Source organism: Nilaparvata lugens, chromosome 3 (assembly GCF_014356525.2).
Source record: "Nilaparvata lugens isolate BPH chromosome 3, ASM1435652v1, whole genome shotgun sequence".
Lineage (NCBI taxonomy): Eukaryota > Metazoa > Arthropoda > Insecta > Hemiptera > Delphacidae > Nilaparvata > Nilaparvata lugens.
Genome location: NC_052506.1, coordinates 78874284 through 78899964, shown reverse-complemented (window position 1 = coordinate 78899964; position 25681 = coordinate 78874284). Strand labels below are relative to the sequence as shown.

Genomic DNA, 25681 nt, shown 5'->3' with positions numbered 1-25681 from the left:
GTGAAAAATATAAGAATTACAGAAAGTAAAGTGTTTTAATTATAAGGCTGGTTTGTTTGGAGATTCCCATATCGGTCTTAAACAATGTAGAAATATTATTAATTAACAAAATATTCAATCTCAATTGAGAAAAATTAATATAAAAACATTGAAAACTATATTTTCTTGCCGAATGAGATACAATTGATTATTTTAAACAAGAAAAACCAGTTCATAATATCACTTCACTTATATGGGCTACTTTTGTTCAAATTAATGAAAACAATATAACAACTTTTAGTACCCTTTTTTGAAAACTTTAAAATAATTTAACGACTATTTTCGACCATAGGTCATTTTCAAGTTGAAATTTTAACTTGAAAATGACCCGTGGTCGAAACTGTTCGTTAAAATATTGTAAAGTGTTTAATAAAGGGTACTACAAGTTACAAAATTACAAGTTACTTACTTAGTTAGAATTCTAAATTCTAAGTTACTAACTCACAAGTTACTTCAAATGTGAAGTTAACATTTTAACTTGAAAATGACCTATGGTCGAAACTGTTCGTTAAAATATTCTAAAGTTTTTAATAAAGGCAACTAGAAGTTTTTATATTGTTTTCATTTATTTAAGAATAACCAGACAATATTACATTTCAATTCAGTTTATAATTACATCCTAAATGTAGGCGCACACAGATCGTCATCGGACGAACGGCACGCATCGGACGATTAGATTTGATGCATTGTTTTCAATTGGAGTGCGCATACCTATACGATGCGGTGCGGATAGTTATGCGCACTCCAATTGAAAACAATGCATCAATTCTAATCATCCGATCCGTCCGATGCGTGCTGTCCGTCCGATGACGATCTGTGTGCGCCTACCTTGAACATCTGATGATTAGACAGAGAATGAGTGGAAAAAGAGCAACATTGGGAAGGTTCTCAACACATCACAATGATAAAATACTGTATATTATTATACAATAGTCACATAAATTGTTCTTTTTTTAACGCAGTCAGTCGAAAGTACGTACCGGTATGTGCAAGGGTCTGGGTTGAATCAAAGACAAGGAACAATATTACTAAATATTACTTTGTATAGTAGCGCTCATCGAATTTCCATCTAGCTGTTTGCCCTGTGTCAATATTTGCAGTAGCAGAAGTCTTCTAGGTGATTCACAGCATTTAATTGCAATTTTCGTTTACTATTAATTAACAATATTACTCCTGCAGAAATTCATTCACAGATTAGTATGGCCTTTCAAGTAATAGCCTCTTTAACATTCCTCTGAATTTTCCTAAGTCCGTCATGTCTCTAGTAGGTATCATGAGGAAGCCTTTTATATAGTTTTGAGTTTAGCACTCGCATTTGATATACCGGTATCAGCTACCCTTCACAGAAGGCAGTGGCAAGGCAGAGAATCAGCAACGCTGTATCTTTTTCAACTGTCATTATAACGTGGATCTCACTATAGTTCCGAACCCTGTGTAGGGCAATTAATGTCAATGGATAATGTGAGAATTATCATTCGTATAAAATATGTAATCTCTATTGTATTATAAAGGAATGATTTGATTATTGTAATTCATAAAACTGTAGTTTTAATTTGTGGCTTCCTTTCAGATACTCCAAACCGGGCAGGAAATCAACGAATTGGATCATTCTGGGTTCAACACTTTGGGACCCACCATCTACGCTGGCAATTTGGGAAACAACAAATACATTGTTCAGGTATGACCACGTTATATTGTTATAGTGAGGTCCACGTTATAATGGCAGGGTTTAATTAGCAATGGTATTGCTAACCTTGTCTATCAGTCAACAAAGCGGATAGTGCTATTTCTTTCTCGCTGTCTTTGTCTTTTAACAATGTAGAATTAATAATTAATTGATAAAATATTTCATCTCAATTATGAAAATTCATCATGAAATAATTTAAAAATATAATTTCTTGCTTGATAAAATATGATTGATTATTTTAAACGAGAAGTACAGGGATACATCAATAAACCTGTATCAACTACCGTCTATAGAAGGCATTGACAAGACAGAGGATCGGCAACGTTTTTCTATCTTTCTCCACTGCCATTATAACGTGGACCTAACTATAGTATTTGATTAGCATTGGTGTTGCTATCCTTGTCTATCATTAGACAAAGCAAACAGTGCTATCCTTTTCTATCTGCTTCGTATGACCAGCTACCTCTTTTTCATTCATTTATCAATTGAATGAATAATTTATTTACTTGGTGAATTCATTTTTCTTAATAACTCGATAGTCACCATGAATAATCAAGTCATACCATAGAAAAGAGATAACATGAGAATATATCCCATATGTTCCAAATTTCACTGTTCACTCAAACCGATAGTCCTAGTAGTTCGTTTTTGTGATGCTATGTGACGTTGGCAGTTTCTCATACTGCGCCTTTCTTACACTCTCACGAAACAGTAATACTAGACAGTAGTCGATAGTAATCGGCTTGAAATGTGTAACATCTTCTTCTTGTTGTGGTTCCTATCTGTTTCGGATGTTGGCAACCAGCATGGCAAGCCTATTTTGTCCACAGCCATGCGGAAGAGTTCAGCTGATGTTTTTCCCGTCCACTTTCTAAGCTTATGCAGCCAACATATTCTTCTCCTTCCAGGACCTCTTTTTTCATCGATTTTTCCTTGGACGATTGTCTGGAGTAAAAAGTACCTGGAGTCGTTCCTCATGATGTGGCCCAGATATTGCAGTTTCCGGATCTTGATAGTGTTCATAATTTCCCTTTGTTTATTTATTCTTTTCAGTACCTCTTCATTAGTGACATATTCAGTCCATGATATCCTTAGCATTCTTCGATAAAGTCTCATTTCAAAGTCTTCTATTCTCTTGGATATGTCTTTATTGAGTGTCCAAGATTCTGCGCCATACAAGAAAACAGAAAAGATGTAACATCTCAGAAGTCTCACCTTTGTTACAAGAGTAAGATCTTGGCTTCTGAAGAGTTTATTCATTTTGTTAAAGGCGGCTGTGGCTTTGGCTATTCGTGATTTGATTTCTTGAGTTGTATCCCAGTTCTCATTAATGCATGTTCCCAGGTATGTGGGGTGTGTTTTACTCTCTCTATTGGCTGATCGTTGATGAATAGCTGGATGTTGTAAATCTTGTTTTTGCTGATAACCATAATTTTGGTCTTTTGTATGTTTATGTCCAATCCATTTTCCTTACTAACTCTTGCTATTTTGTTGATAAGTCGTTGCAGTGCTTGTGGGCTATCAGCAAACACGATGGTGTCATCCGCATATATTATATTACTCAACTTCTTCTCATTTATTGAGATGCCTTCCTCTTCCTCCTCTTCTTCATCTAGTGCTTCTTTGAATATCTGTCCAGAATAGATGTTGAATAGCAGGGGCGAGAGCACACATCCCTGCCTCACTCCTCGCTTTTTTTGTGGACTTACCCCAGTACAAACTACCTATGATATTCAGGTCCCTGGTACCAATACCTGTATTCTTTAGTATTTCCATAATTTTGTCATGTTGTACCCGGTCAAATGCCTTAGCATAGTCAATTAAACAGCAGTAAACGTCACAGTCAACATCCCTGCATCTCTGGACAAGGACCTGGACAGCAAAAAGTGTTTCCCTGGTTGCCATTGCCTTGACAAACCCGAACTGGTTCCGAGAGATTTGGTTCTCGCATCGGTTGTGTATTCTGCCATGCATGATTTCGAGAAAGACTTTCAGCAGGTGGCTCATGAGACTTATTGTGCGATACTCTTCACATCGTTTTGCACCTTGTTTCTTTGGCAGTGCAATAAACTAAACGTTTAAACGTGTGTAACATAAACAATCTATAACATGGGATAAATATCTTCTTATGCTGTCTTTTATTCATAGCCATACTTCTCAATGAATTTATTTAGTCTCTTAGTATCAGAAACATAAACTGCTAGTCCGCTAATGTATGAATACATTCTAAGAACCAATGGTTCTTCATGGTTTATGTTTCTGCTGTACAGAACATGAATTATTTGAAAAGACATGCTAAATACAATTTTGGTTTCATTCACAATGACTTCCTCAGCTCTGCAACTACAAATATTTCAAATAATAATTTTTGTGTGTAAGCAATCTCTTTTTTGTATAGTAGCGTTCATAGAATTTTCTTGGAGCAGTTATCCCTGTTGTTAATTGAACGAGCGTTAGTTCTCACTTTTGACTTACTGAAGGCCAAAGTCGTTGTCCGTCTGTTCGTATGTTCTACTATAACTTTAGAAAGAATTGATCAATCAGCTTCAAATTTTCAACACGTATTCTTCGATCCTTTTTACAGGTCAACTTCGTTGGACAACAAAATTGACTCAATCCTTCGTCCTTTTTCAGGATATAAAAGTAACATTGAAAGTGCATAAAAATATTTTTTTATTTATCATTTAGCCAGCTGAAAAATTCATTGCATGCAACTACAACAGTTTTTCCATTCATTCATTCATTCATTCATTCATAACATCAGTTGAGGCTATCACACAGACAGACCTTCATGACGCATTATTTCATCTGGTTAATATCCTATTTGGTTATTTTTACTTTCCTTGCCCTATTACCATAGGTAAGGAAAGTATTGCTTTCCGAAAAAAATTAAGGTACCCCAATTTCTAAATTTCTATACGTTTCAAGGTCCCCTGGGTCCAAAAAAGTGGTTTTTGGGTATTGGTCTGTATGTGTGTGTATGAGTGTATGTGCGTCTGTGTACACGAAATCTCATCTTCCAATTAACGGAATGACTTGAAATTTAGAACTTAAGGTCCTTACACTATAAGGATCCGACACGAACATTCTCGATCAAATGCAATTCAAGATGGCGGCTAAAATGGCGAAAATGTTGTCAAAAACAGGGTTTTTCGTGATTTTCTTGAAAACGGCTCCAACGATTTTGATCAAATTCATACCTAGAAAAGTCATTGATAAGCTCTATCAACTGTCACAAGTCTCATATCTGTAAAAATTTCAGGAGCACTTCACCATCTATGCAAAGTTTGATTTTAGATTCTCAATTATCAGGCTTCAGATACAATTTAAACAAAAAATTTCAAGTGGAAAAGATTGTGCATGAAAATCTCTACAATTAATGTTCAGTAGCATTTTCACCTAGAAATTAAAATAAGCTCGAAATGCGAGAAAAAAATATTATTCAATTGCAAACTGTTGGCAACTGTTGATTCTATTAAATCATTCACTATGAAGAGATAGCAGACTCCGTGTGTCTGTAGCGCTATTGTCCTGTCATCAGCTGGCTCAGATCTTAGAAAAGTAGACCTGAGATGCGCGGTAACACTAGCGTCAGTTGATCAATTTTCATTACGGCAAGGAAAGTTGTGTGAGTGCACCACACCAGATTTTTATATCTGGTTATTTATGTTCAACAGATCTCGAAAACGGCTCTAACGATTTTCACGAAATTTGGAACATAGTAGGTTTATAATATAAAAATTCGATTGCACTGGGTCTCATCCTTGGGAAAACTCGCTGAACGACATTAAAAGGATAATTCATCCTTGTCTGAAACCGCTGAGACTTTTGTCGTCTGTGGATAGTAAAAAGTGAGCGAGTGATTCTGTGGAAAATAAAAATATCGCATCCCCGAAATTCATAAGCTGACGTATAACCAGCTGTAAAATATAAAGACGATCATTTTAGAGAATTGTGTTCTGTTTATCAATAAATGAAAATAACGAGCGAAGCTCGGTGCCCCGATATTAGTAATAATTCAATAACAGGGGTCACTAGTCTAATCATAATGTGATTGCAGGTAAAAAGTTTTAAATAATAAAGGGTACTGCAATTTTTCATATTGTTTTAATTAATTTGTGATTTCAGGTGTCACACATGGGTGTTCGGCTGCTTCAAGGCCTGGAGCAGACCCAGCATATCCCGATCGACCTGGGTTCGCGACTGTGGCACGCTTCAGCTGCCGACCCCTATGTGGTGATCAGCACCGAGGATGGCCAGCTCATCATGCTCACCTTCAAGGAGACAAAGGGAGTCGGTCGGCTCACCGTAATGCGGCCCAGTAGTCTGTCGTTGGTCAGTTTCAAACATTCTGCTTCTAAGCATATCGATCTATGAAGTTATAATCAGGTTACACTTCAAAGGGCAGCAAATTACTTATTATTGAGAGTAGAGAAAATACAGTTAAGGATCCTTAAAGTTATTGCGTCTAGAATACCTTAACACTAAACTTGAATTTGAACAACCCTCAAACCCTACAAATTTTCTATCAAAACCCTGACACCAAGAAATTTTTACACAGTATATTTCAAAAATAATTTCCATTATAGATTTTTAGCTTCTCCTGCACATTACAATTTCAGGTCATCAATAATATAGAAAATTCCCCGATTTAATAATATTTATGGAAAAAGATCTCTGTTCTACATACTACCCTTCCTTTTCAACAAACTACCTGCAAACATATGAGAGTACTCGAAAACAGATGTAATGATCTATGTAATAAACAATTCGCTCTCGATTTCAATTCAGTAAAATCAAAATGAGAATAAAATACAGTGATAATAGAACTCTGTAATAAACAATTAATATTACTTATTATCATTATTTGAAAAATAATTCCTAATAGGCCTGCGTTCGATGAACTTTTTTCAATTAGCCTATTTTGCTGGTTCCTAATTATTTTATCTGTTGTAAAGTCACAGCCGCCAGTCTGAAAGACTAATAATTTAGTAATAATTAATTTTGTATAAAATAATTTCCTCCTTTTGTCCTTCCTTATCCCCTTTTAGTTCTTGATTAACTCCTTATTTGTTTTAATTCTAATTATTATGTCTATTATAATTTCTCATTATGATTGTAATCCTTTTATTTCATTTCTAATATATTATTCTTGATTCACGACAAGCTATTTTATTTTATTTATTCTTAATTTTAATTTTACGTTGTGAATAATTTTGTTTTTGATCTGGCACCTGCTGAAAAACCCACGGGTTTAGCAGGACCCAACAATGTAAAAATGTTTTTCTAATAAAATTGATTGAATTGAATTGAATTGAAGCACATTGATCTATGAAGTTATAATCAGGTTCTATCTATAAAGCTATAATTGGGTATTGAAGCATCAAGGTTAATTCAGAATAGAGAATGGGACAAGTGGAACCTTTTGATGCTATAATTGAATAATGAAGCATCTATCAATCTCTTTATCCAAGACTCACCCCCAGTTTTTTGTACGTCGGTTAACGTTTAATCACGATTAAATGCTATACTTTAATCAAGATTAGTGCTAACCGATGCATTTCGGTTGCACAAAACAGAAATTTCAAGTGATAACGCCTATTAAACTAACCGGCGTAAACAGTTTTTAATTCTGATTAGTTGGCACCATTTTAACCGCGATTAGTTGAAACGAAGAAGATTTGGTTGCACAAAGTTAAAAATCGAAAAATAACGCCGGTTAAACTAATCGTCGTGAAAGATTCTTAACAAGCCATTCACGGGGAATTAAATCCAACTAACGTCGATTAGGTACCAACTGATAGCTGTCTTACAATTAGTTTTTGGTAAAAAAGCTATAAAATTCAAAGTATGAGCTAAATATATGCATGAATTTCATCCGTTAATAAAATAGAGAAGTGTATTTAGCCGATATTAGCATTCAAAATTATATTCTGATTTTTGAGGTTAGTTTTCGATCTGGTTCGTCTGCAGATAGCACTGGACACTAGCGACAGACAGAACATTTTTATGGCGCATGCCTATTGAATAGTCACCGCTTCATTAACATAACCTCAATTTTGTGGCATTTGTTCAGAATAATAACATCTGTCGGTTAAATTACAGTGTTGCCAGATTGTGAAACCGTTAAAATCTTGGTTAGTTAACCGAAAAACTTAATCGGGATAAAAAACTAACCGATCTTTGTGAAACACAAATGAATTCGTAAAACTAACGCTGATTTGTTAATCAGCTTTAATGTCCATATTTTACAGACGCACGTGCAACTGGCCCTTACCATGTTATCTTGCATAAGAATGTGTCACATTTGTGTTGAATAACAGTGATTGTAATTTGGAAATCAAACGAAGAAACACATCAAAAAATAACAGCTTAGGTATCCTTAGTTTCCCCTATAAATCTTCAAGAGTTTCTAATTCTTTTAGGACCTTTTTTAACTCGATTTTTCAAGGTTAATTCAGTATATAAGAGGGTCATTTTTATCACATAATATCATAAGACACAGACAAGCAGTAGAGTGACGATTTCCACACAGCTGAACAGCTTGTTATCCTCACCAATTCTCTATGTTACTGTAGATTTCAATCTGTCTATGTTAACCTGAGACAATTAATTGCTTTGTTTGTTGTAGAAACCAACGATTACAGCTCTGTGCGTATACAGAGATGTGAGTGGACTCTTCTCCACAGTCATTCCAGATGCCGACTTCAACCAGGCCTCCAAAGCTGATCTCCAAGAGCATGTTAAAAGGTAATGTAAAATGTATCATCATAGTGAACATGTAGCGTAAGAAGATGTCTCGTATTATAAGATGATTTCCCATGGTGTAAGGAGTTTATGATCCAATTTTGAATGTTAACTCAAGCTGATAATCCCAGTAGTTCTTTTACTTTCCTTGCCCTATTACCATAGGTAAGGAAAGTATTGCTTTCCAAAAAAAATTAAGGTACCCTAATTTCAAGTTTTCTATACGTTTCAAGGTCCCCTGAGTCCAAAAACATGATTTTTGGGTGTTGGTCTGTGTGTGTGTGTGTGTGTGTGTGTGTGTGTGTGTGTGTGTGTGTGTGTGTGTGTGTGTGTGTGTGTGTGTGTGTGTGTGTATGTGTGTATGTCTGAACACGATAACTCCATTCCTAATCAACCGATTGACTTGAAATTTTAAACTTAAGGTCCTTATACCATGAGGATCTGACAATAAGAACCATGTTTTTCACGGTTTTCTCGAAAACGGCTCAAACGATTTTCTTCAAATTTATACCATGGATAGCTATTTATAAGTCCTATCAACTGACATGAGTCTCATTTCTGGGAAAATTGCAGGAGCTCCGTAATATTCTTGTGAAAAATGGCGGATAATCACTAAAAAACCATGTTATTCACGGTTTTCTCGAAAACTGCTCTAGCGATTTTCTTCAAATTCATAACATGGATAGCTATTCATAAGCCCTATCAACTGACATGAGTCTCATTTCTGGGAGAATTGCAGGAGCTCCGTAATATTCTTGAGAAAAATGGCGGATAATGACTAAAAAACCATGTTTTTAACGATTTTCTCAAAAATAACTTGAGCGATTTTTTTGAAATTCATACCCTGTATTTATCAGCTCTATCAACTGGCATGAGTCTCCTTTCTGGGAAAACAATGGGGGGTCCACCCCATCCTTGGGAAATGGACTTAGTAACCTCCTTCTCGTGCATGAGGTAGGTAGGTAGCGCAGTTCATAAAAAGAACACATAGTCGAGATATTTCATCTGTAGAACAGCTGTTTTGACGACTTTAAAAAAATGACGACTGAAAAAATCATCGAATTTCACAATTATTCACACAAAGAAAAAGTACTTTATATACACATATACAGAAGTCTGATCGTAGTTTCAAATATGAGCAAGGAAAGTTGTGTGAGTGTACCACACCAGATTTTTCGTGAAGCTGTGTGATGCTGGTAGTCTCTCATACTGTGCCGTTCTCACACTCTCACCCAGCCAACTATTAGTAACTATTAGAACTTTGTAGCTTTTTAGTATTTTTGTTTTTCTAGGCAGTTCTTGAATGTTAATACTTAGTCAGCATCAGCTTAAACATTTGCAATTTTCTTATTTAAATCATGAATTTATGACACCATGTGTAGGTTAGATAAAAGGCTGTTAGGCTCAACTCACACTACCTCGACTCAAATCGTACGACTCCAGTCTCTCAACCTTACGACTTTCTTGCTCATTGTCACTACTTCAGTTCCATACTACTCCAACCTTTTCTAACCTTACTTTATTCAAAATATAAGATCTAATTCGTCACTACTTTGCATGCAACACATTTTATAATAATTATTATCAATTATATTCTTATGTAATTCTTATTATTATTATTATTATTATTATTATTATTATTGAAAAATATTTTTTGTCTTAATAACTAAGTAGCCGGAGATCAATTCTGATCTCAAGACTAAAATAGTTGCAATTCAAAGCAGAGACTCATTCACTCTTTTCCAGATCAGAGGCTTAGAAACTTACGTACAATATTAGTTGTACCAAGGACTGCTGCTTTCTGCATAATTCTCATATGCCAGTTCTCCAACTGCAGTTGTTCCATTGCTTGTCTCCATTCTTTTGTGACCAGTCCATTGGCAGACACTACTATAGGGATTATCACCACCTTCCTTAATTTATACATATCTCTCAGTTCAACTGACAGGGGCTGGTATTTTCTTTTCTTTTCGGCAATGGTACTCACAAGATTCTCATCAAGGGGCACTGCCACATCAATTATGTAAGCCTCTTTATTCTTTCTGTCAAACAAGACGATGTCTGGCCTGTTAGCCTCCACTGCTCTGTCAGTTGTCATACAACAAACCCAAAGAAGTCTTCCCTTTTCACCATTCAAGACCATTTCTGGCTTACACTTGTAATAGGGCACCTCACTCGCTATCAACTCATATCTTTTCGCCATTGCCTGATGAACCACTTTATTATTATTATTCTCTTTTTCACGCAGTTGCGGATAGCTTATGCGAAGAGGGGCAAAATTTATGCAACCTCTTGGCATTATTTTCTATTATTGATGGAGTATTTTACCAAATATGTTGGAGCGTTTGGCGTACTATGCGAGCTGTATCAAGCAGAACAGACTTCTGCATTTTCCCTACCAGAGTTTCTGAGACATCAATAGCCTTACAGCTCTCCACTGTTGAATTAAGAACCAGACCATTCACAGATATTACGATTGGGATTATTCTAACATTATTGAGCCCATACATATCTTTGAGCTCAAATGCTAGCTCTTGATACTTCCTCAATTTCTCACCTCTTGTTCTTTGACAATTTTCATCTGCTGGTATGGCTACATCAATTATCAAGGCTTCTTTTTGATTCATGTTCAACATTAGGATGTCAGGCTTGTTATGAATGACTTGCCTGTCAGTGATCATTTGAACATCCCAATAGATCTTAATCTGGTTTCTCTCAATAAATGCAGGAGGAGAGTAAGAATAGTATGGGGGCATTTCTTCAAAGAAGTCAAATTCCTGCTGCAATTTCAGGTGCACTATTTTTGCAACATTATTATGTCGCCTCAAATACTCTTTTGGTGCCAATATTGAGCAGCCTGAAACTATGTGCTGAATACTTTCTACTGCAGCGTTACAAAGCCTGCATTTATCACTTATGCTCAGATCTCTGATGATATGTCTTCTATAGGCATTGGTAGCAACAACCTGATCCTGCATAGCAATTATAAAGCCTTCTGTTTCTGGGAAAAGACTTCCATCTGTCAGCCACCTGCTTGAAAGGTCATGATTATTATGATCAGAGTTCAGATGCTTACAGTAGCGCCCATGCAGTTCCCTCTGTTGCCATTCTGCCTTGTAATCATGCACTGTCAAGGGCTCTCGACCATTAGGATTCCTCAGGTTAAGTGCAGTATAATTTTCATCCAGTCGGCACACTTCCCTGAGGAGATTTGTGTTAGCAGAAATGAAATACTCTCTTAGTCTTTTCTCTTGTTTTGCACACAGATCTGAAACCCTGGACAAGCCCCTGCCACCCAGCTTCCTTGGCATATATAGACGACTCATCGATGATCTTGGGTGATGCACCCTGTTTTTCGTCATTTGAGTCCTCACAAGCCTGTCCATTTGTTCCAGACGAGTGTCAGACCACTTCAGAACACCAAAACTGTAGGTCAGAGATGGAATAACCCAAGAATTTATTGCCTTAATCAGATGCTTTGAAGGCAATTTAGATTTCATGACTTTACTTAGTCTTCTCTTAAATTCAATTTCCAAGCGGCTGAACACTTCAACACGGGAGATTTTCAAATGCTGGTGGAGTCCCAAGTATGTCTGTCCTATTTGCAACTGCCCTATTTCATTTTCCAGTGTCAACATCCCTTCTGCTGTATTTACTACTTTACCTTTCTTCACATGCAGTACTGCACACTTCTCCAATCCTAATTTCATTTTGATACTCTGGCTGAAAGTAGTGACTAGCTGAAGCAAATTCTCAAGCTGCTCTGGTGACTTGGCATAAAGTTTCAGGTCATCCATATAGAAACTGTGTGATACTGTAAGCTCTCTTGAAACATTGAGCTTATATCCATATGGGGAATTTCTTAGCAACAAACTAAGAGGATTTAAGGCCAGGCAGAACCAGAGAGGGCTCAGACTGTCACCCTGGTAAATTCCTCTGACAACCTTGATAGCACCTGTTTGAAATTGATCCACTCCATCCCCAATACACAGCCTGACACTCCACTCGGTCATGGCTAGCTTCAAAAAGTTGACAATACCTGAACTGACTTTATAAAGTTGGAGAACATGCACCAGCCAACTGTGTGGGACGGAGTCAAAGGCTTTTGCATAATCTATCCAGGCAATGGATAGATTCCTCTGCTTAGCACTCGCCTGACCAGCAATGAAGGAGTCAACAACTAGCAACTCCTTACATCCTTTTGCTCCCTTCTTGCACCCAAGTTGTTCTGGGGCAATTATACAGTTCTCTGTAATATGCTTCTCAATTTTTGTGGTGATAATGGAGGTCAAAAGCTTGTATACACTATTCAAGCAGGTGATGGGCCTGTAATCTTTGGGACCGAGTTCACCGTCTTTCTTAGGTACCATATAGGTCAAGCCTGATGCAAATCCTGCTGGAATCTCTGACTCGGAATTTAGAAGGTCATCGAAGCACTTTGCAACAACAGGATGGAGGCTTGAAAAATTTTTGAGCCAATAGTTTTGAATTCCATCAGGTCCAGGTGCCTTCCAGTTGTGTGCTTTCTTTGCTGCCAAAGCAACATCTTCTGGCCTGATTATACATTCTGCCATGACAGGTATCTCCCTCGCTTCATTCTCCACCTGCCTCATCCAGTACGCATCTTCCTCATGCACAGCTGGCCTTTCCCAAACAGACTTCCAGAAGTCTTCCAATGCCTCTGCACTTGGATGCTTTACTTTTCCAACACCTCCATTCAGTCTCTTGTAGAATTTACTCTCATTATTTGCGAATGAGGCTGCTTGGTGCCCTCTATCCTCAGCTTGTGTGTACCTTCGACATCGGTTTGCTAACGCTGCCAGCTTCTGTTTCCACAGGTCCATATGCAACTTCAGTGTTTCATGCAACTTGCTTTTCTGAATAAATCCAACATACTGCACAATGATTCCATCTATTTGAGTCTTCTGTTTGTTTGAAGCTCTACCAGGGTTTTGCAAATAGCTTGTGACTATCCCAATACGTTTTCTCAAGTCACTTATCTTCTTTTCAAGTCGTATTTTCCACTTTGACTTGCACTGTTGTTCAGAAGAGCTACTTTTCTTAACCCTTGGTACCAGTTTAATTCTCAGCTCCTGTAGCACAGTCAATGCCCCACAATAGATCCAATGTGTCACCTGGCTAATGTCAGTTATCTCATTAACATGTCTTGCAAGTATCCTATCTACAGTCTTAACAACACTGAATGCCTTTCTGTTATATGGAATCTTTTTTAGCTGATTTCGACATTCCATTGCAATTCCTGCTAACTTATGAACATTACTCAGCAATTCCTCCTCAACTCTACCTTCATCAATTTCGAGTGCCTCAGTCACAGGGGCTACTACCTCCTCAGCATTCACTGCAATGTTAGTATCCACATCAGCATTCTCTTGTACTGCATCCTCAAGAACTAATGCCTCATCAAGTAAATTTTCATGATTTTCCTCACCATTCAATTGTTGCAAGACCTCTTGTTTTATGTTCGCTAGGTCAGCATCTGAGAGAAATTTCCTGCGCATTATCACTCTAACTTGATCAGATATTCTCTGGGCTGAGAGTTCAGACTCCGGTAGAAGCTCACGCCAACACTGCAACAGCCTTTCCCTATATTGAGTATGATCAGTTTCAGCTTTTGTAGCCAGATAGTAGGCCCGGATAGCAAATACATTCATATCTCTGCTCCACTTCATCCTTCTCGGCCTATTCACTGGCTGCGGTACCCTGACCTGGGCGGGGGGAGGCACCACCTCCTCCAAGCCCTGATCAGATTCATTACCAACAGGTACAGGTTCAACTATTCCATTACCATGTCTCAAATTGTATGTCCGGGGCCTTGTGGTACCTTGCACAAGAGGGGTGCCACTTGGTCCACCTTCCTCCGTGCCAGACTGTCCATGAGGTGTCCGAAGGGGGTCAGCCTGATCCCCCCTCACCTCCCGAGTTCTATTACTTCCTTGTCTAGGTGCAACTCTTTTATACCACCAGGGGGCCGCAAACCCAACTGGTAGCTTTTCCACTCCACACTACAATCAGAAAAATTAAAATTGAAATAAGCCCACAGGTCCACTAGCAATCTTAAGGGCCAGGGCTTGAAATACAAGAGTTTGGCCAAGGAAGGTCAGAGAGAAAGATGTAAGGCGAGTGATAAGAAAGAATGACAAACAGCAAAGTCAGTGGAAAAACTGTCATTCTAGAGATTAGACAGATCCAAAGCATGTTGAAGAAGATGAAGGAAGAACGAAATGAGGGCTTTGGAAGAAGAGGAGGGTCCCCTTTTAGTCGCCTCTTACGATATCAAGCAGGGGATACTGTGGGTGCCATTCTAGTCAACTTGATACTGAGTCCATGTGTTTGACTCAATTGCCCCCCACCCACAGGGGGATTATTATTATTATTATTATTATTATTATTATTATTATTATTATTATTATTATTATTATTATTATTATTATTATCTTATCTAAAATGAAAAGAACACTTTCAAGAATCAAGAATTTTATTTGCCGTAAAACTTTACAGAAAAAGCAATAAGCATCGTCAAACAATGAAACTATTTATAATACAATAATTATAATACAACATCTGTCGTAAGTTACATATAGTTGAAACAGTTATAAACATAACCTCTCTTTCATTAAAAATGCACGGTACTACGCAACTCAAGTCGAGGCTCGACCAACATTTCGAGTCGACGCTCGACTCAGTCTCACAGTCGTGAGGTCGCGGAGACTAGAATCGACTGGTCTGAGTGTCACCATTCGAAAACAGATGCTGCGTCGAGAAGGGACTAGAGTCGCAGTCTCTTCTCGACTTGAGTCGCAGTCTCTTCTCGACTTGAGTCGCAGTCTCTTCTTGACTTGAGTCGCAGTCTCTTCTCGACTTGAGTCGCAGTCTCTTCTTGACTTGAGTCGCAGTCTCTTCTTGACTTGAGTCGCAGTCTCTTCTCGACTCGAGTCGCGTAAGTGTGAGTTGAGCATTAATCTTTGACCGAGCGAAGTGGAAGTGGCTGTGGTTTATTACTGCGCGAGGTCTACTGTTCACAGAACTTCCAGTTAACCGTGAATAAATGCCATGATAACATAGCCTTCGTTTAAAAAAACCCTCCACCGATTAATTATTGTGGCTCTTAGGCCCTTTGCACACTGGGTCACCATGGAAGAGCTTCCACGGAAGCGCCATCACGTGGTTGCATTGTCTCTTATCTGTCACTGCACACTAGAGCCACCAGCCGAGCTTCAAGGAATGTGGTGGTTTGAGCCGCCGATTTTGGTGGCGCCAGACTGTCACGCCACCAGGTCATACCATTGAGTATTTATTATCTGACATTGCACACTATAGCCACCAGCTACCAGCCACCAGAAAATCATCTCCAGTTCAGTTTCAATTCAAATCAAGTTCAGTACAGTTGTCTGTTGAAGTTGTCGTAATGAATAGTGAACAATTTGATACAGAAAGGTTCATTCTTGAAGTTGAAAGCAGACCAGCTATATGGGACATGTCTTCAAAATTATATGCAAACCGGGATGGGAAGAAAAATTCTTGGAAGGAACTGGTAAATATTTTCATTGGAAAATATAACCTCACAGAAAATGAACAAAATGAATTTGGTAAGTTACATAACCACTTTTCTTGAGCATTATTCATTATAATTATTCAACATATGCCAATCAATAGTCCTGCTACTTCCACGTCCATTCTTCAACTGATCATGAGTTGACTAGTGAACTGGAGTGATGAGTCAATCGGTGGCTGCGTGGTGGTGGCTGTAGTGTGCAATGCTATCAAATTTTGATGGTGGCGCTTCCGTGGAAGCGCTCCATGGTGGCCCAGTGTGCAAAGGGCCTTAATCAACTATAAAGAACAATTTCAAAAAACTTTAACACTTTGGAAGCACATAAATATTTATTGAAATTACCTACAGAATTGAGAAAGGTGTCATTTTGTTACAAAACACTTCAAGTTTAAGGCTTGGGTGTTATTTTAGTTCGATGTGACAGCCGTTGGTAATGCGCGACATACATCCCACCGATAATCGATTTCTTGCCACACTCGTACCAGCATAATCTGGCATAATTTGTGCTACCGCAGCGATCTGATTGTGATCCGATTTTGGAGGTTATTAAGATTGTCTGGTTGAGGCGGAACATAAACCTTATCCTCAATGAATCCCACAGGAAGAATACCATCGGTGTTAAATCTGGTGTGCAAGGTGGCCATGCAATTGGCCCTGCATGGTAAATCCAGCGAAGTTGAAAGCGAATGTCTAGAAAATTCCGAACTTTTCCGTGTAAATAAGCTGGTGCACCGTCATGCTGAACAAGATGAACAAGTGCCCTCTTACTTTCAGCATGACGGTGCACCAGCTCATTCCCACAGAGAAGTTTGGGATTTTCTAGACATTCGCTTTCAACTTCGCTAGATTGATCATGCAGGGCCAATCGCATGGCCATCTCGCTCACTGGATTTAACATCGATGGATTTCTTCCTGTGGGATTCATTAAGGATAAGGATATGTTCCGCCTCCACCAGACAATCTTAATGACCTCCGAAATCGGATCACATTCGGATCGCTGCGGTTGCACAAGTTACGCCTGATATGCTGGTACGAGTGTAGCAAGAAATCGATTATCGGTGGGATGTATGTTGCATTACCAACGGCTGTCACATCCTTAGACCAGTTATAGAATAGACACGGCCCATTGTATATTCATACTGAAAGTCGATGAAGCCAACATCTACTGCCATATCACCATATCGTGACGTCAGCATCGGAAAGAAAAAAATGCAAACAAACTCTGCAGAAAAGTTTTCTATCCGATGCAGACGTCACGATATGGTGATATGGCAGTAGATGTTGGCTTCAGAGGCTAGACTTCCCAGCGTGTCTATTCTATAACTGTTCTAAGGTCACATCGAACTAAAATAACACCCAAGACTTCAAGAAAGTGACACCTCTCTCATTTCTGTAAGTAATTTCAATAAATATTTATGTTTTTTTTTCACTTTTTGTGTAGTTGAGAAGTTGATATTGTGGTAACTATTCGTATTAAGTAAAAATACTAAGAAATTGTCAAAAACCACAGATTTATTGATACTTAGAAAGACCGGTTTCGGTTGTTATACCATTGTCAATCTCTGATAAACCGAGAGGTTCATACTCACGAGTTGATACTTTCTAACTATAAATAAATCTGTTGTTTTTGACAATTTCTTAGTATTTTTATTTAAAATATTTATGTGCCTTCAAAGTTGTAAAGTCCTTATGTATATGTTATCTTGTATATGTTATTTCGGTGGCTTGGAACAAGAACTAACTTGTCAATGTCAAGTGACTAGGTCACAAGGCACACATATGTAAGTGAGCCTGTTCAAATATCTAATGATTTTCCATTGATTTTCTAATAATTCTAATGATTGAATTTGTGTTTCAGGGAAGTTGATGATGAAGACGAGCTGCTTTATGGAGAACAAACTGCGAGTAAGAAGTCCAATGTGCCTGATAAGCCGGTCAAAAAGAAAATACCCTGGTGAGTGAAGATTTTAGAAAATTCTTACAAAGAAAGGAGAAATTGTTTAATCTGAATTGTATAAAACTTGAGCTAACACAAATCAATGTAACTATTCCTCCACGATAAAAATATCGATTTCTCGATTTTAGTATAAGTCGATACCTGACTTTTTCCTCTTTGTAATTATGTATAAAAATATGTATTAATCAATGTTTTTTATGAGAAAAAAATAAAAACTACATACATGTCATACAGGCATTAAATGTTCAACTTTTACAGCTTATTCTCATAACTTTTTATTAGCAAAGTGAGGTCTAAGATTCAAGTCGTCGGTTTGGTATTTCTCTTAATGTTTAAATGTTTGAATGTTCAAATTTTGAATTTTTAAATGTTTATATGTTGCGCATTTATGTCGAAACGCGGTAATAGATTTTCATGAAATTTGACAGGTATGTTCCTTTTTAAATTGCGCGTCGACGTATATACAAGGTTTTGGAAATTTTGCATTTCAAGGATAGTATAAAAAGAAAAAGGAGCCTCCTTCATACGCCAATATTAGAGTACAGAATTATTCATCATAAATCAGCTGTCTAGTGGACTATAATACTACTCGTTCAAAAACATCGAACATCTTGAAAATGTATCTTTCCATCAACGTTAGTAGACAGTTGACTTTAATACTACCCGTTCAAAAACTTCGAACATCTTGAAAATGTATCTTTCCATCAATGTTGTAGACAGTTGCAGCCTGACCTGATAACAGGGCTCACACTCACATTCCGAGACGACACGTCACTGTACGATAGAACAAAAAGCTCTATGTTTATTTAGGATTTTTTCTAGACATTTTAAATTGATAAATTATTTATTAATTTTTGAGAAAACATAACAACAGGTCAATGTAACTTACTGAGCGCGAGGTCTACTGTTCACAGAACTACTAGTTATTTCTGATTCAATCAACGATCATAACCTATAAATCAAAGCTAAGGATTTTCTTTAAAAAATCATAACTTTTTTTATAAAATGATAGGCCTATAAGGTGATATGAACAGGTTAAAGTCTCCATAGTACAACAGTCTCCATAGTTACTATGAAACAGTGTACCAAGAAAATGTGTGGTTTCTGAGAAAAAGGTACATAAGTTAACATTGCAGAAGATAGGGAAGACTGCTGGCCTCAATTGTGTTGACTTACTACCTTCGTAAACAAAGCCATAGTGCATGACAGGTGGTTGATGGTGACGTCAACACAGGTAGGGCTCCTACACCAATAAAAAAACCAGCTGATATAGATCAGCTGAAATCAACAAACTTGCCGACTCGTCTACCACCATTGCAAAAACGCCTGAAAAATGCATCAGAACTAACATTAGATTTACACAAACCAATGTTTCACTATTCTTTGAACGTAACGACTTTATATTGTGCTTTCTCGGCTGGCTGACGTTTAATTTGTTTGAATCTTTAATAATTTATTTATTTATTGATATACATATACATACAAAGGCTCACAGACAATACCATGAAGAGCCTTTTTTTACACAATTAATAGATAACCATAAATATTGATTCATTGAAAAGCCAATTTCAAATAGTTATATCTATAACACATGACAAATTCAACAAATTCCACTTGATCACCTTTTGCTGCACATCAAATATCTAGACGATATTCAATTTCACGCCATACATTGTCGATCTGGATTGATGTCCTGAATTACAACTTCGACTCTTCGTTTTAGTTCATTAATATTACAGAAACTTCGTTCCGTTTTTCGCGGCCTTACTTTAAACAAAAACGTATTCCAATTCAATTAATTTTATTATTTGTCATGCTGAGGAGCAAGTTCACAAAATAGTTACATAATGCAAGGTAACGCAAACAATACGCATAACAATTTATAACTATGCTAAACATTTTAATTGCATATTGAATTGAATTTTATTTATTTTTTGGAATGATATAAATGTTTTGTGATGACAGGTGGCAGAAATTCCTGATGGAAGTACGGCCCACCTACTGGCTGCTGTTGACCCGTGACAACGGTCACCTGGAGATGTATTCGTTGCCCGATCTGAAGCTCAACTATTTGGTGTCGAATGTGTGCGCTGGCTTCAAGGTGCTGACAGACTCACTGGGTGCGGCGCCGACTGTTGCCCAGCCTCAGCAACAGCCCGAAGGTGAGCTGTACACAAACAAGCAACTGGCAACTTTTTTGTCAATGGGTGGTTGCACACTCACGACTGGTAACTTTTTTGTCAATGGGTGGTCGCACACTCGCAACTGGCAACTTTTTTGTCAATGGGTGGTCGCACACTCGCAACTGGCAACTTTTTTGTCAATGGGTGGTCGCACACTCGCAACTGGCAACTTTTTTGTCAATGGGTAGTCGCACACTCGCAACTGGCAACTTTTTTGTCAATGGGTGGTCGTGGTCGCACACTCGCAACTGGCAACTTTTTTGTCAATGGGTGGTCGCACACTCGCAACTGGCAACTTTTTTGTCAATGGGTGGTCGCACACTCGCAACTGGCTACTTTTTTGTCAATGGGTGGTCGCACCTGCGATTGGCAACTATTTTATCAAGGGGTTGTCAGGGGGTGTAATATTTTTCGAACTGTCTCAATTTCCATTGAAGTTAAAACCGGTTGCATTGGACTCCAAATTAAATGTTACATATAAGATCTGACCATTTCAAAATATATAGGTGCCAAGAAACATGTTTACTTGCTTATTCTGGCGCTACAGCCCGATGTGGGCTTTGGCCTCCTCCTCAATCATCCTCCAACTATCTCTGTCTTCCCCCTTCCTCCTCCAGCCTCTGACTCCCATCGCTCTAAGGTCACTATCGCTCCACATCCTGCTTCCATCGTATTCTCGGCCTTTCTCTTCTGGCTGCATCTAATTTTTCATTCAACATGACCTTTTGACTGTGTTCAATATTAGCATGGAACTGTTGAAACTAAATTTAATCTATTTATGCTTTTAACAGACCCTTGCGGAGCTCGGATTACCTGTTGATTGTTATTAAATTGAGTTTTGTTTTGTGTAGTAATGGCGGCAAGTGACACCGAGCTACCTCAGGTGCAGGAGATGCTGGTGGCGTCACTGGGCCACAATGGAACCCGACCTCTGCTGCTTCTGCGCATTAACCAGGAGATCCTCATCTACCAGGCCTACCGCTATCCGCACGGCCATCTCAAGATGCGCTTTCGCAAGGCCAACCAGGTACTCTAACTATATCATCATTCCAATCACACCATATAGCTTAAAAAGATATCCCATGGTGTTGTGTGTCAAGTTGAGATGATACTGTATCATATTGTGTTGATACTGTATCATGTTCAGTGATACTGTATCATTTTGTGGTGATACTGTGTCATTCATGGTGATACCATAGATGAAAAATATAGCATAAGAAGATATCCCATGGTGTTGTGTGTCAAGTTGGAGATGTTACTGTATCATTTGCTGTGATACTGTATCATTGTGTAGTGATACCATAGAGAAAATATATAGCATAAGAAGATATCCCATGGTGTTGTGTGTCAAGTTGGAGATGATACTGTATCATTTGCTGTGATACTGTATCATTGTGTAGTGATACCATAGAGAAAATATATAGCATAAGAAGATATCCCATGGTGTTGTGTGTCAAATTGGAGATGATACTGTATCATATTGTGTTGATACTGTATCATGTGCAGTGATACTGCATCATTGTATAGTGATACCATAGAGGAAAGATAGCATGAGAAGATATTCCATGGTGTTGTGTATCAAGCTGATATGATACTGTACCAGATTGTGTTGATACTGTATCATGTGCGGTGATACTGTATCATTGTATAGTGATACCATAGAGGAAATATAGCATGAGAAGATATACCATGGTGTTGTGTATCAAGTTGAGATGATACTGTACCATATTTTGTTGATACTGTATCATTTATGGTGATACCATAGAGGGATTGAGAATAGAGAAATTGCTCGTTTAATAGTATAGGATAAATGGATGTTAAATTCAATTCCAATTTCATCCATTGCCAATTAGAATATTCAAAACATATTACAAACTCTTTATAATATGACATATCATTAAAAATATAATTAAATAAACATAATTACTCATACATATACTTGAATAAAATTAAAATAATATATAAAATCTAGGCATCACCAGCAAAAAGAAAATCTTTGCCCGCTGGTGAGAGTTGCAAAACAGTAAAAGAAGAACATAATATTACGTAATAATGCAGAAAGTTAAGGTTAAATTTAACTAATAATTACAATAGAAACTTTAGAACAGCAGAATCATAAAAAATTAAACAAATATTTTGCAGCGAAAAGACTATAAAATGAAAATAAAAGAATTCAAATTAAATTGCTATATTTATGGTAAAGAAATATTCCCTCTTAATCCACTCATTGACGCTCTTTTTACTAATTTTGAAATCGAAGTCAAAAGATCAGTTCACTGCTTGTGTAAATAAGCTGTCTTCAGATCAATGAAAGTTTAGTATGATAAACTTGAAATTCCTCTGTTACACCCGGTCTGAAATGATAAGTGTTATTGATCAACTTGGGAAGATAATTTTATTTTTCACTAAGTATTTTATTAAGACTTTGATATATAGTTGTCTCACGGTAAAAACATCAAAATCCAGGAGAATTAGATTTGTTGGGTATAACCTTGGTTTATTCAAGATACTTTTTATTATATTTTTTGAATGATAAATAGATTTTCCATGTGAACATCATATCATAGAGAAACAATAGCGTAAGTAGATATCCTATGCTATAGGGCGTTTATGTCGCAACTTTTACTGTTATCTCAAGCCGATTACTGTTGATTATTGTCGAATTTTACTGTTTTGTTGGGGTGAGAGTGTATGAACGGCACAATATGAGAGACTACCAGCGTCACACAGCTTCACGGGAAAGAATTACATGAACTATCGGCTTGAGATAACAGTAAAAGTTGCGACATAAACGCCCTATACCATGGGATATCTACTTATGCTATTGTTTCTCTATGGTCATATGCAGCACCCCATATCAGCAATCCATATTGTAAAACTGATTGAACTATGGCATGATAAACGGTTTTTAAGTTATTTATATTCAACTAGCCGTCAGGCTCGCTTCGCTCGCCAAATCCGTCTAGCCAGGGGGCTCCGCCTCCTGGACCCCCGACAGGATCGTCCAAAAATGAGATCAGCGGAACCTCTGCACCGAATTTGAACGTATTATGTCAATTTGATCTCGAAAAACACTTGTTACTATATCGGCTTATCTTTGGCGAACAAAATTCTTCAACCTTAGCTAAACCTGTGTACTGATTTTTTTGAAATATATTTCCAACAATTATTGAAATGGTGAGGAAACGCAGAAAAGCTGAGAAAACGCTAATTTTGGCTAATTGGATAAATTGGTATGAATTAGGAGGTCCTGGATAAATGCATTTCAATCCTCAACTTAGTGCCAACCTAACAAAGTCAACTCAACTTAATTCCAACCTGACAAAATTTTTAATTTAGTTACCAGAACAACTGTTTCAAAGAGGTACTCTCTCTAGATTATAGTTCTATATTAACATATGGTACGGACATTTCAATTATAATTTTAAGATATTGGAATAAGAAGAATATACATGCTAAAAGAACTTTAAACCCTTAAAAACCACCCTTAGAGTTAAAATATCGCCAAAAGATTTCTTAGTGCGCCTCTAAAGGGCCAACTGAACATACCTACCAAATTTGAACGTTTTTGGTCCGGTAGATTTTTAGTTCTGCGAGTGAGTCAGTCAGTCAGTGAGTGCCATTTCGCTTATATATATATATATAATATATATATATATATATATATATTATATATATATATATATATATATATATATATATATATATATATATATATATATATCATTTAATTTGAAGAATTGAGCATACAATATACATTATTTTAGAATACAACACTATCTTAACTTTGTTTAATACGTTTGCAGGTGATCGTGATCAAACAGTTCAACACATCCCCTTCGGCCGCCAAACCGACGTCAGCCGCGGACGACGCGGCGTCGAAAGCGTCGTCGGCCGAAAGCCGCGTGAATTTGCTGCGCTACTTCAGCAACATCTCGGGCTACAACGGCGTGTTCGTGTGCGGTCCCTACCCGCACTGGATCTTCCTGACGTCGCGCGGCGAGCTGCGCGTCCATCCGATGGGCATCGACGGCGGCGTGCACTGCTTCGCGCCCTTCCACAACGTCAACTGTCCGCAGGGATTCCTCTACTTCAACCGCAAGGATGAGCTGCGTATCTGCGTCCTGCCCACGCATCTGTCCTACGACGCGCACTGGCCTGTCAGGAAGGTGCCGCTCAGGTCTGCATTCACCCTTTTATTCATCTATTCACGTGCTTTCATGAATAAGAACCATTATAAACTGGAAATGCATTATATACAGAGTGATACTTGATAACGGGAACATTATTGAAAACGCCATAAAACATTAGTAAGAAGGACAAAAATGATTTTATTCAAACTAATGTAAAGTTCAAGACTTGCCATTTGACAATTTGGAATAGGTTAGAAGGTCTAAGCTCAGATGAAGCATATAGAGTAGTCATTAAACCAACTAAATTTAAAACCTCATATCGGTGGAGAACTGTGATTACAAGCCAGCCCAGCTGTTTGCTTTTTAAATCAGGTTGTAACACATTGTTTGGCGACGTACGTTTTTGAAAAATTATTTTTCATTTGCAGTTTTTTATAAAAATGTAGGTGGAGGAAAAATCACGAGTGAAAAATGTTTTTTCTCCCTCAGGAAAATTGTTGCCCTCGACTTCACCTCGGCCTTCAAACTTTTCCCTCATGGAGAAAAAACAGAACTTTTCACTCTAGATATACAAATAACTATTATTCAAACTAATGTAAAGTTCAAGACTTACCATTTGAGAATTATTAATAACATCTATCACTTTTTGACAATAATTACTTCTTTAAGATGGCTTCCTCCTGCACGAATACACTCATGAAATCTGTGTTGAGATTCCTGAACGATTGCTGATGGGATATTGTTAATTTCATTTTGAATTGTCTGTTATGATTCAACCACAGCTATTGGTCAAGTTGTGAAAACGTTTAATTCGAGATAGCTCCACAAACATAAAATCGCAGATGGACAGATCATGGGACCAGGAAACGCAGATGTTGCAGCGATCAATGAGAAATCGTCAACACAGATTTCAAGAGTGTATTCGTTCAGGAGGAAGCTATCTTAAAGAAGTAATTGTCAAAAAGTGATAGATGTTATTAAAAAATCTCAAATGGCAAGTCTTGAATTTTACATTAGTTTGAATAAAATCATTTTGTCCTTCCCACTAATGTTTTATGGCGTTTTAAAAGTTCCCGTTATTCTGTGGGTAATGGATATTTGCCTGTGGGTAATGGTGAATCTGGATCAAAATGATTCAGATGAAACTTGTATGAGAAAGTAGTCTAACAGTAAGGATAATAAAGGAATAAAGAGATTTGAAATTTAGTATATGTTTATTTATTTCTTTCTTTACAAAAAATACATCCAGGTTCTTGAGCAATAGAATTTACCGGAGCTTGAGAACGTCCACTAGTTTGTAGCCTACTTGTTGCATCTAGAATAAATTGTGTATAACTCTATAACCTATAAACCGAGCTAATG

General features: G+C 37.5%; 1 protein-coding gene across 2 annotated transcripts in view; it reads left to right on the top strand.

Annotated features, from left to right (window-relative positions):
* The window catches only part of LOC111046757 (cleavage and polyadenylation specificity factor subunit 1), a 77926-nt gene that overhangs the window by 28395 nt on the left and 23850 nt on the right, over positions 1–25681 (top strand). For both annotated transcript variants that reach the window (XM_039424729.1, XM_039424728.1), the window contains exons 11-17: positions 1610–1717; positions 5855–6061; positions 8358–8476; positions 17905–18000; positions 19969–20165; positions 21038–21213; positions 23993–24366. In XM_039424729.1, coding sequence (XP_039280663.1) covers positions 1610–1717; positions 5855–6061; positions 8358–8476; positions 17905–18000; positions 19969–20165; positions 21038–21213; positions 23993–24366 — 1277 coding nt within the window. The remainder of the gene's footprint in view (positions 1–1609; positions 1718–5854; positions 6062–8357; positions 8477–17904; positions 18001–19968; positions 20166–21037; positions 21214–23992; positions 24367–25681) is intronic.